We start from the raw sequence: 13,223 nt of genomic DNA on the forward strand, positions 1-13,223 counted from the left end.
CAATAATTAGATAGCAAATCGGTATTATTAGCAATCAATATTAGAAAGCAATTCAATAACAATCATATCAAATAGCATTCCGTATCATTAAGAGTCGATATCAAATAGTAATTAAACAATAACTAGATAGCAATCATATAATAATCAACATCAAATAAAAATCAGATAGCAATCAATATCATTAGCAATTAGTATCAAATAGCAATCCAATAACAATTTCGATGTTGATAAAGATGTTGTGGAAACATTTGATAACGTTGTTGTGGCGGCATTGAATGCCACTATAAGACAATGTAGTGAGAATTTGTTCAATTTCAATTGTGGAAAATGCTTGAAACGTGTAGTTGAAATTTTGCAATTTTATTGTCATGTTTTAATGATGTAATAGCAATCAAATAGCAATTAGTATAAGATGACAAATAGATAACAATCATATGATAATCAGATAAAAACCACAAAATATACTTACCGATTTCAATACTTTTCTATTACAATCATATGATCAAGTACCTATTAAAAGAAGAAAAATGAACCATCCTCACTTCACAATTTGAATTAGAGAACAAGAGATTAAAAGCAAATGTTTGAAAGAATGTCATAGAGTAAACCTTAACAAGGTCCCAAATTCAACTTTTATGACTTGGGTTTGGATTTTTATTTATTTTTGCTATTTTGCAAAAGGAAGATAAATGAGTGACATGCTTTCAATTTCCATTTTCCTTTTTACTAAATGTGCAAGCCGCCCTTTATCCAATTCCCTCTTTTTAATCTAGGTTAAATTGCAAATTCTATCCTTGTTTTTGATAAGTATTTCAATCAAATTCAATGATGGATGCAGAATTTTTGTTCGGGGGTTTGCTTAAAGCTTCACAAAAATATTAAAATAAGTCTAAATAATTTAAATTATAATTTAGTCCATTAAACTTTTAATTTTATATCTTATAGATCATTAAACTTTAAACATGTCTAATAGAACTCTAAACTTTCAATTTCATGTTTTATATAATAATTGAAATCTAGGTTAATTGAAGAAGATTGGAGCATCAATCTATCATACTAGATAGTCATTTTGATAATTAAAAATGACTTCGTTATCAAAATGACTTTGTTTTATAGAATATAAAAATGTATTGAAGTTACCTAAGGGTAAATTTGGCCTGATCATGCCTCACCTATCATTGAATATGTGATGTCATTTTTATTTAAATTGTTATTAACTATATATATTTTTATTTCGTCAACTCTGTTAATTGGTTGTATTGTATTAATGGTTTTTTTTTAATGAAATATGGTGTATTAGAATTTTAGAGTGGGGTTAAAAAAGAACCAAATAAAATGTTTTTCAAATCGGTTTTAAAAAATAGTTTTATGGGGCTTATGAGGTTAACTAAATTATACGAACTAAACTAAAACGTTGAAAGTGATCCAGTTAAAATTTAATTAAAATGATAAGACTAAATAAAAATAAAGTCCAAATAATATATAAGTAACTTAATCTTACTTAATAAATATAATACAAGAGGTTTGATTACTATATCTATTTTTGAATTAAACTTTGAAAACTTTTATTACATCCTAAAAATTTCATGTATATATGATTCTAATAAGTTTTGTGGGTTAGGATTTTGGCAAGAGCAGAATCTGCCTCGGTTGTTTCAATGGAGGGGATAGATTCTTTAGTTATAAAAGGAGTCTATCTCTTTTGTTTCTTGATATCCCAATTAGCAAAAAAATTTTAAGTTTATTATGCTAATTAAATTCTTTTTAGGCTTTTTTTTCATTCTCAAAGTAGAAAAAACAAAGAGAGAATTTAATTAGTATACATAAGCTTAAAGTTTTTTTTTACTAATTGAGATATCTAAAAACATAAACAAAGGATATAGGTTCCTTTTATAACTAAGGAGCCACCCATCCTCCTCCATCAAAGCAATCGATGTGGGATTCTCCTCTCCTCTCGACAAAATCCCAACAACGTGTGTTGCAAGGGCCAACATTACCTATTTAATCAATATCTTTCCTTAAAGAGGGAGTTGCTGGTAGAAAAGTTGCATTTAATTACAAGGCAGTCAACATAAAGAATAATTCATAATACGAGCCGCAATGCCCTTAGGATTAGAAAGTTTATGTGGCACGCTCCTTTAAACTCTAGAGTTTCGAAGATGATTCATTACTTGATTGTTCAAAGTGTCAGATAATAGATTCAAGACATTCAAATATGGTCACTGAATGACATTAAGCTAGCATCAGATTGGCCAGTCTTTTCGTGTCCTTATGCAAATATCTACTCCTACTATACAAGGGATAAATTAGAATCCCTTCCGTTGTTGCCCTATGGATTGAAACATCTTCATTTTTTTTTTTTGTTTAAATTAAAAATTGTACATGTAAGGCTTCGAGTGTTAGGTTAAATCGACTATTCTTAAGCAATGATTAAAGTTATTGATGTCCAAAACTATTCAACAATAATTAATTAGCAGCTTAGGCTTCGCAAATATCTACACTCCATTTTCATAACTTTTTTTTTAAATATATATATAAATTAGGCTTGTTTTCCCACAATTTTTTTTAAGTTTTCCAAATTTTATATAAATACATTTGAACTTCAAGCAAAATTTCAAGGACTTCTTGTAGATTTGGCAAAATAATTTTATAAAAAATTAGACCCATAACTAAAATTTATTACTTTTGCAAAAATGATAAAATTCAAGCTCAACCACATTTTGTCTTTTTATTGATATATTCTTGATACACTACTGATATATATTTGATACTTTGATATACTTAATACACTATTAATATACACTTGACATATTATTGATATACACTTGATATATACTTGATACGTTTGATATACTGATATACTATTGATATGTACTTGATACCTTCTTGACAGATATTCGATATACTACTGTTACATTCATTATACTTGATATTACCTTTAATACATTACTGATATATATTTATACACTTGATGCAATATTGATATACACTTAATATACTTGTACACGCAAATGTTCTCTCCCTTTGTTTTTCCCTGTGTCTTTCAGCCAGCAAAATTACAAAGTCAACACGATTGATTAAAAAATCAATTTATTTATCTTTCAATTACTTCTCTTTCATCTGATCTGATCCTATCTCCTTTTCCTTCTGCAATTTCATCTTCTTCGTGCGTATGGTTCTTTCCCTCTTCTCCTTCAAAATTACTTTCTCTATTTTTTATGTTTTTCAATTCCTTTCTATTTTTTACTCTTCCCCTCCGACGCTTGCCGATGTTCATTTTCACTGTCTTGCCGCCGTCCATAGCTCACCATGGTGCTATCAATTCAGCACCAACTGGTTTTCTCACTCCAGCCCATGAGAGAGAAAATAAGAACCCATAAGAGAACTCCTACGCGGAGTAATAAAATGAATAGAAAGTAGAGAAATTCGAGCTCTGCAAACAAACATCCAATCTATTATTTGAGTTCTTTGAAATTTAGAGAGAGACAGATCGACGGAAGAAAACGTAGATCTAAATGGAAAATTCATTGATGTTTGTGTCCATGACAGCAAGGTGGGGAAGAAGACGTAGAAGAAAACAAGAAAGGAAATTGAAAAAAAAAAGAATCTGGAAATGAAATGCGCGTAACTGGGAAAATGTTTTTAAAAAAGTGTTATATCTTGAAATTGAAAAAGTGTGCAACACATTTGCCATATCTTATTTTTAAATTGCTAGCCGTTATAATTTCTCAAATTTCAATATACAAAATCAAGTTTTCACAAATTACTTTTTTTTAAGTATTCAAAACATGGTTTTGTTTTTCAGAACATATTTATAAAGTAGGTAATTTTGAAAAAAAATTAAAAACTTATTTTTTTGTTTCTAAAATTGGATTAAAAATTTAAATAACTTCTTCAAAAAGTGTGAAAATCTGAATAAGAAAATTTTAGGGAAAAAACCAAGCACAAATTCTAATAGTGAAAACTAGGCTTTAATTATACCCATTAGTTAACTAGGCTCAACTACCAAATAGATAGGAGTAGTTTTGAATCCAATTTAAATTATAACAAATATGAGCATAGAGCAATTATTAAGACACGAAAGTGAGAGAAACTACAATTTTTAACTGCCAACAAATTGTGTCTAATAGTTCTTTGAACTTTAAAAATATGGATTATTTAATAGACCCACGAACTTTTAAGTGGTCTAATAATTTAATTCTTACCTTTTAACATGTTCAATGAAATTTTTTAAGAAATTTAATTGAATTAAATTAATATTTATCAACACTAATTTAAGAGGAGTTTTAGTTTCTTGAGTCTTCAATCTTCAAATTTAAGAGAGTTACACTTTTAGAATTTTATGTTTTCTGATCCTCAAATTTTAAGGGGTAATGTTTTTCAGAGTTTTAGAGCTTCAATCTTCGAGGTTTCATAGTTTCAGAACTTCAATTCTTTGGATCTATAAAACTTGAGAACATCTTAGAACTTCAGAACTTCAGTTTTGAGCTTATCTTCAAAGCTTCAAAGCTTCAATCTTCTGTTCTTCCTATCCCTCTTTTAAGTGAAACACAATGCCTCTATTTATAGAGTTTTCAAGAGGCATTGTGTGGACTTGGGTTTGGCTATCTTTTTGGCCCACCATTTGGATTTGGGCTTGGACCCAATCCTTTACTTGACCTGACTTTCGGACTTAAATTTGATTGTAGCTTGGGCTCAATCAAATTTACCAGATCTTGACCCAATTTACAATTTATGTCATATTGGACTATCAACTAAATAATCGATTGTGTGCTTTAATTATCATTAACTTTGGTATATTATTGTGATTGAATGGCCAAATTGAAGACAAATGACATCTTTTAATTTCTTATTTGCTTGTCTCCAAATTTTAATTTAGGGACATAAAAATTCTTAATTGACTCTAAATTTAATAAAATGGAGTTGTGATGACGTGACGAAATTTTATTGGCTAAAATTTCTCATTCAATATTATCTAATCTATTTATGACATATTTGAAAATTCTAAAATTAACTGATTTATCGATACAATTGGATATCTAATAAGATCATAAATATTTAATTTTGTTCTAAACATTGAATAGGCCGAAAACATTTTAGACTCAAAATTGAAAAATTTAGTAACATTTGTTTTTATAAAATTCAATAACTAATTAATAATGCCAATCAAAGTTTATGTCCTGAAAATGATTTAACCATTGATAAATTTTGATTTATATTCAACAACTAATCGAAGTAGCCTCTAACCAATCAAATATAACTCAACTGACATAAGTTTAATTGAAATAATTCTGTAATATTATTATTACAAAAAAAAATGAGTATAAAAAAATTAAGAAAAATGGTCAGAAATAACACATTTTAAATTTTCACCTTACAAAATAGCACATTTTTTCAAATTAGTTAAAATAGCAGTCCATCTCGAGTGAGATCGACCACCAAGATTTATTTATTTATTTATTTATTTTTTAAAAAAGAGAAGCTTTTTTTAGCTTTTCTAACTTATAAATTGTTTTGGCCTTTTGGGCCTTTCTCGTTACATCTTGTATAAAGATTATACCGAGATTCTAGTAATTTTTCCAAAATATTATGTAATATTTCTAAATCTTATATCAAATCTTATATATTTTCAAAATTTCTCCAAATTTGATTATATTTACCAAATATTATATTAAAATCTTATGTAATTTTTTAAATCTTTAGCCAAATTTTGATCACGTTCGGGATCCACCAACTTTTTAGAAAGCGTGTTAGTTTTGAAAGATAAAAATTGAGGGTGCTATTTGTAATGATTTTCCAAAAATCAATTAAACCCGTGGTTAAATTGTTGAAGAACCGGAACAAGCATTTAATCCGGCACCGGAGAAGAAGAGAAGAAAAACAATGAATATAATTACTAATTTGGATGGTAATTAGGGAGGCGAAGAAGAAGCAAGAGTGTCGTCCACTGAAATTTCCGACACGTCGTCCAGACTATTAGTAGGCATCAACGGTCTTTCCATTCTTTGCATCTCCCCATTACCATTCAATAACATCTCCTTCTCCAAATGCCAACAATAAGTTTCAAAAACCCTTGAACTAACGGTCACTCCAAAATCCAACAAAAAAAGCATCTCCAATTCCAGCTTATTCAACTCTACTTTGCTCACACCTCCCACTCGAGCATAAAACGCGTTATTGTAATGCCTGTCAATCATTCAGAAAAAAGTCATTAAACAGACTCTCACAAAATTAACCAAACGTGATTTATAAAGACTCACACGTCGTCAAGCATCTTAGAGGCAACCATGATACTCGTCACGAGAAGACGGTGAACATTCAAAGAGATGATGAGCGAGTCAGGGTGTCGATGGATCAATCTATCGATATAAACGAATCCAACCACGAGACAAGAAGGACTACAATTGGTGTATTTGTAGATTCTCTCTAAGTACTTCAATATAGAGATGGTGGGAGCTCGGACTCCATGGAATGCATTGAAGCTATTTCCTAAATGGTTAGAGGAAGGACTGCAGCAGCCTGATTCTTCAAGCTGCCGACTCTGGCTCACCCCGTTTAGGAGACGGTCGTTACGAGCCACCAGCCGGTCCAGAACGAAGGCTAATATGATGAGCACTCTTGGTGTTGGCTCGGCCGCGTTATCACCCTCCGCTCGACCCGGAGCTGCAAAGTCGCTGCCGGTTAGCATTGTTTGATAAATGGCTGCGGTGGTTGAGATTGCAAATGAGAACTATGCTTAATGGCTTTGAAATCGTAGATAAAATGAGATGGGTTTTCTTTGGACATCAGCCGTTTGTTGAGTTGGTGGTTGTGACTTTCTAATGGTTTGTACAATTGGAATTTCCATCTCATCCAAAAAAAACTTGTGGATATGATGTGTGGGGCTAGGAATTGCAAACGATAGTTCGGATTTGATGAATGTTGGCTCATTAAGACTTACTCCAAATTTTAATGCATTATGAGGTTATTGGAAATTAACTAATTTTTTTTTTATACATTAATGAGAGTGTAGTCGTGGTCTGTGGAACAGCAGTCAATTAGCTAACGGACCCTTTTCAAAGCAAAACATGGGACAAACCTACCTAAATTAAGTTGTGGGCTTTCCTTCTTGATGGATTAATTTCTAGATTTAGTGGGAAAATTTCAATTTACTAATATTCAATTTCTAACAAAACTTGAATATTTTGACTCTTTCAATTTCTATGTCAAAACTTGAATTTAGGGCCAGGTTCAGATTCTATCCAAATTTGTATTTAAATGTGAATATGATTTGAAATTCTACTCAAACTTTGATTCAAAATAGAATTTGGAGCAGATACAACCTTCAATATGTTCCAATCTTAATTTGAAATAAATTATTTGATGTCTTAAAAATCAAACTTAATTGATTTGAACTTGGGATAAAATTCCAAATTTTATTTTGAGAAAAATTTGAGATCTTATCTATAATTTAATTTGATTTGAGGATAAAAATCCAAATTTGGATAATTTGAATTTATGGCAAAATTTTAGAACACACCTAAATCTTAATTTTAGACAAATCTTAGGTTTTATCCACAATATTATTAGGTTTGGTGCGAGAAACTAAATTTGAACTTCATTGGAGATAAAATTTGAATGATGCCCAAATTTTGTATCAAGATTTTCACTTAGATTTTGGAATAGGATTTGAATTCCATCCAATCCAGGTATATTTTACCTTTAAAATAGAAGCTTTTAATTTTTTTTTCCATAAAGGTACACTTAACCTTCCAATTTTATTATTTTTCAAAAGTCAAATATTTTCGATAACTATCCAATTATTTATTATAATTTTTTTAAGGTTTTATATTATCTATATTATATTAAAAGTGTGTAAGTAAAAAAATTTTCACCTTCTTATTTTGTCATTGATTTTCAATCAGATTCCCATTATATTCTCCTTTATTTTTGCCTTCCTATTTTGCCATTGATTTTCAATCATATACCCATTATATCCTCCTCTAATAATTATTATAATATCTTTTCTTTTCACAAATGATATCATTCTCTTAAAACACATCTCTGCAACAAAGACGAAGTGTTAAACACCTTTCTATATAAGGAGACAAATACTCATTTTCTACTACCAAATTCACTATGTCTTCAAAAAAAGGTGACCACCATTCATAATATTAAATTTCCATTGACATATCAATATTTATATCAATATTTCCATATTTTCATGAGTTCTACATCGACATAAGAAGTGAATCGATATTTTTATTGTATCATAAAAAAATTTAAGAAGAAAAACAACAAAATGTCACTATTGTGAATATAATACAAATAATAGACATGCCAACTTGTTTAAAAATCATAAAATTTGTGTTTACTAATTTATGTTTATTTTTTATTTTTTTATTTTTATAAAATTGTTTAGAAATATCCATCGAAATCGAAATTTTATCGATATTTCTATAGAAATTCTCATAAAATTAAGATATCAATATTTTTGTCGAAACCGACAACCTAGCCACCATTCTACATTTGTTTTTTTTCCTTGTACGTTCATTTTTTAGAAAATTTTAATTTTCTTTTATTTTGATTTACATTTGTTTGTGAGCACTTTGTTCCTCTTCTTCTTTCTTTTATTTTATTTTCTATTTTGCATTTTCTTTGTGTGTATTATTTTATGTGTTTTCCTCCTTACATCTTTTTTCCTCAATATCCCTAAAAAAAACATCATCAAACAAGAAAAAATGTAAGTCCTCATGTATTTACTTCAATTGACTACTTATGCAAAACATTCTATATGATTTTTTTAGGAAAATTTGAATTTCTTTTATTTTGATTTATATTTATTTGTGAACACATCGTTCCTCTTCTTTTTTAGTTTGTTTTGTTTTCTGTTTCATAATTTTTTTTTTGTGTGTATTATTGTATGTGTTTTTCTTTCCTACATTTTTTTCTCATCATCCCTAAAAAGACAAAACCATGCAAAAATGTAAATCATCCTAAATATACTTCAATTTTCTTTTCTTTTAATTCACATTAGGGGTTTCTTTTTAGAATTTAATTTAAAATAAGAGGTTTATTTTGATGGATAAAAAGTGAGAATGATGAGGAAATCTAAGAGATTAGATTAATTTGAGAAAATTATGGAAGAGGAAGATATGTGAGAAAGAGAAAGGTAAAAACATAACTAGGTAAAAGGTGTTAAAAACAATGATGTAACATTTAGTAAGATAACGAAGAGTAATAGAGAATAAAGTAGATAGAAGGAACACAGGAATTGTTAACCAAGTTCGTTGAACATCACCTACATCTAGGGGACAGAATGCCCAAGAAAGATAAATTCACTATTATAAAGTAAAGCGATTACAACGTTATACTTATTTATTGAGCGATAACAGAGACACACTTCTAGCTCTACTCTTTAAACTAACAATTAGATTTCCCCTAAATGTGAGGCTCCCTCTCAATATTACTTAGGCTCCTCTTAAGAACAAATATAATAGTGACAAACACTTAAGGGGCGTTTAGGGCAATGAATTAGTTATTATAGTCCTAGGTTTTGAGAAGTTACCTTTGAAGACCTTCTTCAATCCACGAAATTCAACTTCAATCTCCTTAACAACTCCTTGTGAATCACCAATTGATCTTTTCTACCATTCTCTAGGACCTTAGATTGAATTATGGGATTCAAAATGAGCTAAATTCAGAGAATTTTTTTAAGAGAAGACTGGTTTTGCTACAGAGAGAAGAACTCTTTTTTCAACCTCTCAAAATCTGAAACAATTTGGTTTGCATGGCCTAATCTCAGTTGAAGTGAAAAAAAGTTTTATTCATATCAAGCATGCAATCTTATTGCATTGAGACTTGACACCTCTTACTTGGAGAATTTGAGTAGGAATTGGGTTTACAAGTGGGAAAAAACCCACTTTGATGGAATTTTCCAATTCTAATTTGAATTTCATTTTTTTAATTCAACTTTCCTTTAATCAAATTAAGTAAAATTGAATTTGAAAAAAAATTATTTTTTACAAAATTCAAAATTCTAATTTTAAATAAAATTCATTTAATTAATTAAAATAATTTAATATCTAATATTAAATTAATAAAAACACCAATTCCATAATCATAAATCTATATTCATATAATTAATATATAAATCAAATTTAAATATTAATTAATTCTCCAATTTCGTTTAATTCGATAATTAAACATGTAATTATATCATATATAATTACTATTTCACTTATTTGAATTTAAACACTTCAAATTTACTCATCACTCTATTCTAAGGTTGAATCCATTTATGAGCTAGTAGAGGGACCTGATGGACCTACAGATCATGAGCTTCAACGATTCGAGATTAATTGACTAATCTCTTTAAACTAAATTAATCAACATTCGTTAACTACCGGGTCACTCCATTAAAACCCAGTAGTTGCACTCCCTTCACTATAGATATATTCCTGTCCACTTGATTTAACCATAATCAGTAAGTCCATCCTTCAAAAGTTATTCGTAATAACAACTAGGTCAAATGTTGTTTTACCCTCGAGATTACATCTTGCTCCTTAAGTTCCACTGATCCTCTAATGAACAATTGATTTGTGATCCAATCACTAAACCGAATTCCTCTCGGGCCAGTGAGAGGGTGGAGACTCTTGTTTAAGACCTAGAATCAGTACTTAAGAGGACAACCTCTCTACTATCCTTAAAAGCGGATAGAAGTGAATTATGTCTTGTACCCTATGTCCCCAGCTATCTACCCAGTCTTATCCTTAAAATGGGAGGCTTATTGAGTCGGCACTGTTGAGCCAACCTTCACATATGTAAATCTAAGGATAATGTCGAATAAACAGGAGTTCATAGTTAGCTCAGGCTTAAGGTCGAGTTACCTAGGTCATTGATTTGAAATGGTCAGTCTTAAATAGTAAACTGAAGGAAATCAGATGTGAGGATTTCTATGAGCAGCAGAAGGATCTTTCTAAATTTCAATCATATATGAACATAGACAATTATAGTCACAAACGGAAACAATACAGTTATGCATAAATCGAAATTAAAGCATGTTTTTCTACAAATCAAAGGAAAAAATCAACAAATCTTTGAAGACTCATCTTCAAGATCCCTTAATCACGAACACTCGATCGCAGCAATATAACAACACACGAACGTTCGTACAACACCTGCACGATCATAGTGAACTCGAACAATGCGATCACCAAGGTCACAAACACCACGAACGACCTCCATAGATCCTCGATTGTGCCGAGTTGAGTATGACACCACCAACAAGGTTACCTTGGTATTCTAGGTGTGAGAATCTAGAGTGTGGGTTCTGTGTGGACTTGGTTAGAGGCGAGAAATGGGAGGAAGAGAAATCGTGTAAACGATTGAGCAAGTGGGAGAAGATAAAGTCTATCGTATAGGTCGATGCCCAATCGTTTATGAAAAACTATGTGATCGTTTAGCTGATCGTCTAGCTGAGCGTCTATCGTTAGGAACACTCCACGATCGTCTAGTCTCTCCAACCTATCGTTTAGTAAATCTGATTTACTTGACAACTATTCCGTGAAAACTTTCCGAGATAGGAAATCTCAAATCAACATTCTTACTAAATTTAGGAAAACATTTTTCTTTTTATCTCACAGTTAGCATGAAACTACCAATAACCTCCCACTCAATTGGTTATTAGAGAAAAAGAGATAATTATCCAATAATTAATATTATTATAAATATAAATGATAACCAACTTACCATACGATATTTATAACCTATAGCTTTAATATTTCATCTCATAGAACGTATAAACCATAGCTCTTTTTCTATTCCATGGCACTTAATGTAAATCTCATTTACATTTATCCTCCACTAGATGTATCTCATATACCATACCGATCATATCATATATAATCGAATTACCTCTCATCAATTTGAACATTTCAAATCAACACCAAGAACCTGTCCTCAACTTGAATCCATTGAGCTACCAAAGGGACCTTATAGACCTGTAGCTCGAAGCTCCAACGGTACATGAATAACTAACTAAACTCTTTAGTCACTGGATTCACTAGGCACTTCACTAAAGACTGATAGCTGAACCCTCCTTACTATAGATATATTATGTGCCAATCTTAACCAATAAACAGTGCGACAACCCTTTGCAGATCGTTCGTAAGTACAACTCGGCCAATAACTGTTATGCCCTTATAGTTACATCTAACTCCTTAAGTACCACTGATCTCTCTAATGAACATAAGTCATAGTCCTACTATGATTGAGTCTTTTCTTTCAAAGAGAAGCTGTGGCCACTATGTTCAAGTCCCGGAATCAACCCTTAAGGGAGAAATCTATCTACTTACCCCTACTTCGGGGAAGATGTGAATTTCATCTTGTGTAATTGAGTTCCCAGCTCCCAAATCAGACAAGTCCTAAAAAAGGTAGGCATGTTGAGTTGACAATTTGGCCACTCTCACCCATACTAATCAAAGGACCGCCCTCAAAGACAGGAGTTCCTAAAACACTCAGGATTGAGGTCATGTTACCTATGGTCGTTTAGGTGAGATGTAAGTCTCCAGTATTAACGACGTTATATATAGAGACTAGTCATCTCATGGTCCGATCTTATACAAACTCTTTGTATAGGACACCTCCACTCGCATGTCTCCACATGAATGATCAGGATCTACCATTTGTAGTAGTTTACAACACTTGCAAACCTCTACAAAGTGGGCCGTATCCGTAGTGTCACCAAAATCAGGTATCTCACCTTAATCCTTACACTACATACCTATTTAGGTTATCACTTAAGGCATGATTCACTCGTATATCTCATATACATGCTTAAGTTTATATAAGATAATCATGGAACTTTGTTTATTGGATATGAGTAAATGCCAGAATGAAATAACATTTATTTTATTCATAAATAATGTGTATAATTACAAACAACGAGACTCTGGGAGAATTAGGACACCAATCCCAACAATTAAACAACGTTATAAAGTAAGAGTGACTTATTTCTTGGTCCTGTCTTACACAAACTCATTGCATAGGACGTCTCCACTCACATGTCTCCACATGAACGATTTAGGTTCATATCGTTTGTACAAAATACAAAGTGGTCTGTATTCAATAGTGTTATCAGAATAAGGTACCCTACCTTATTCGTATACTATAGACCATTTTGGTTATTTACTTGAACTTGATCCATTTTATGTCTCCAAATAAAGTCCAAGTACTCATGTAAT

The 13,223-nt window shown here is 30.7% G+C and overlaps 1 protein-coding gene across 1 annotated transcript; it reads right to left on the bottom strand.

Annotated features, from left to right (window-relative positions):
* Positions 1–5,782: 5,782 nt before the first annotated feature.
* On the bottom strand, positions 5,783–6,799 carry CYCP2;1 (cyclin p2;1). The gene is made up of 2 exons (XM_039046028.2): positions 6,261–6,799; positions 5,783–6,186 (listed from the first exon to the last, which is right to left on the bottom strand). Exons 1-2 carry the CDS (start codon positions 6,686–6,688, stop codon positions 5,913–5,915), a joined length of 702 nt encoding a protein of 233 aa, XP_038901956.1. The 5' UTR covers positions 6,689–6,799; the 3' UTR covers positions 5,783–5,912.
* Positions 6,800–13,223: the final 6,424 nt, after the last annotated feature.

The sequence above is a fragment of the Benincasa hispida genome, chromosome 10 (assembly GCF_027475165.1).
Source record: "Benincasa hispida cultivar pf3 chromosome 10, pf3_genome.v1.1, whole genome shotgun sequence".
In the NCBI taxonomy this organism is placed as follows: Eukaryota; Viridiplantae; Streptophyta; class Magnoliopsida; order Cucurbitales; family Cucurbitaceae; genus Benincasa; species Benincasa hispida.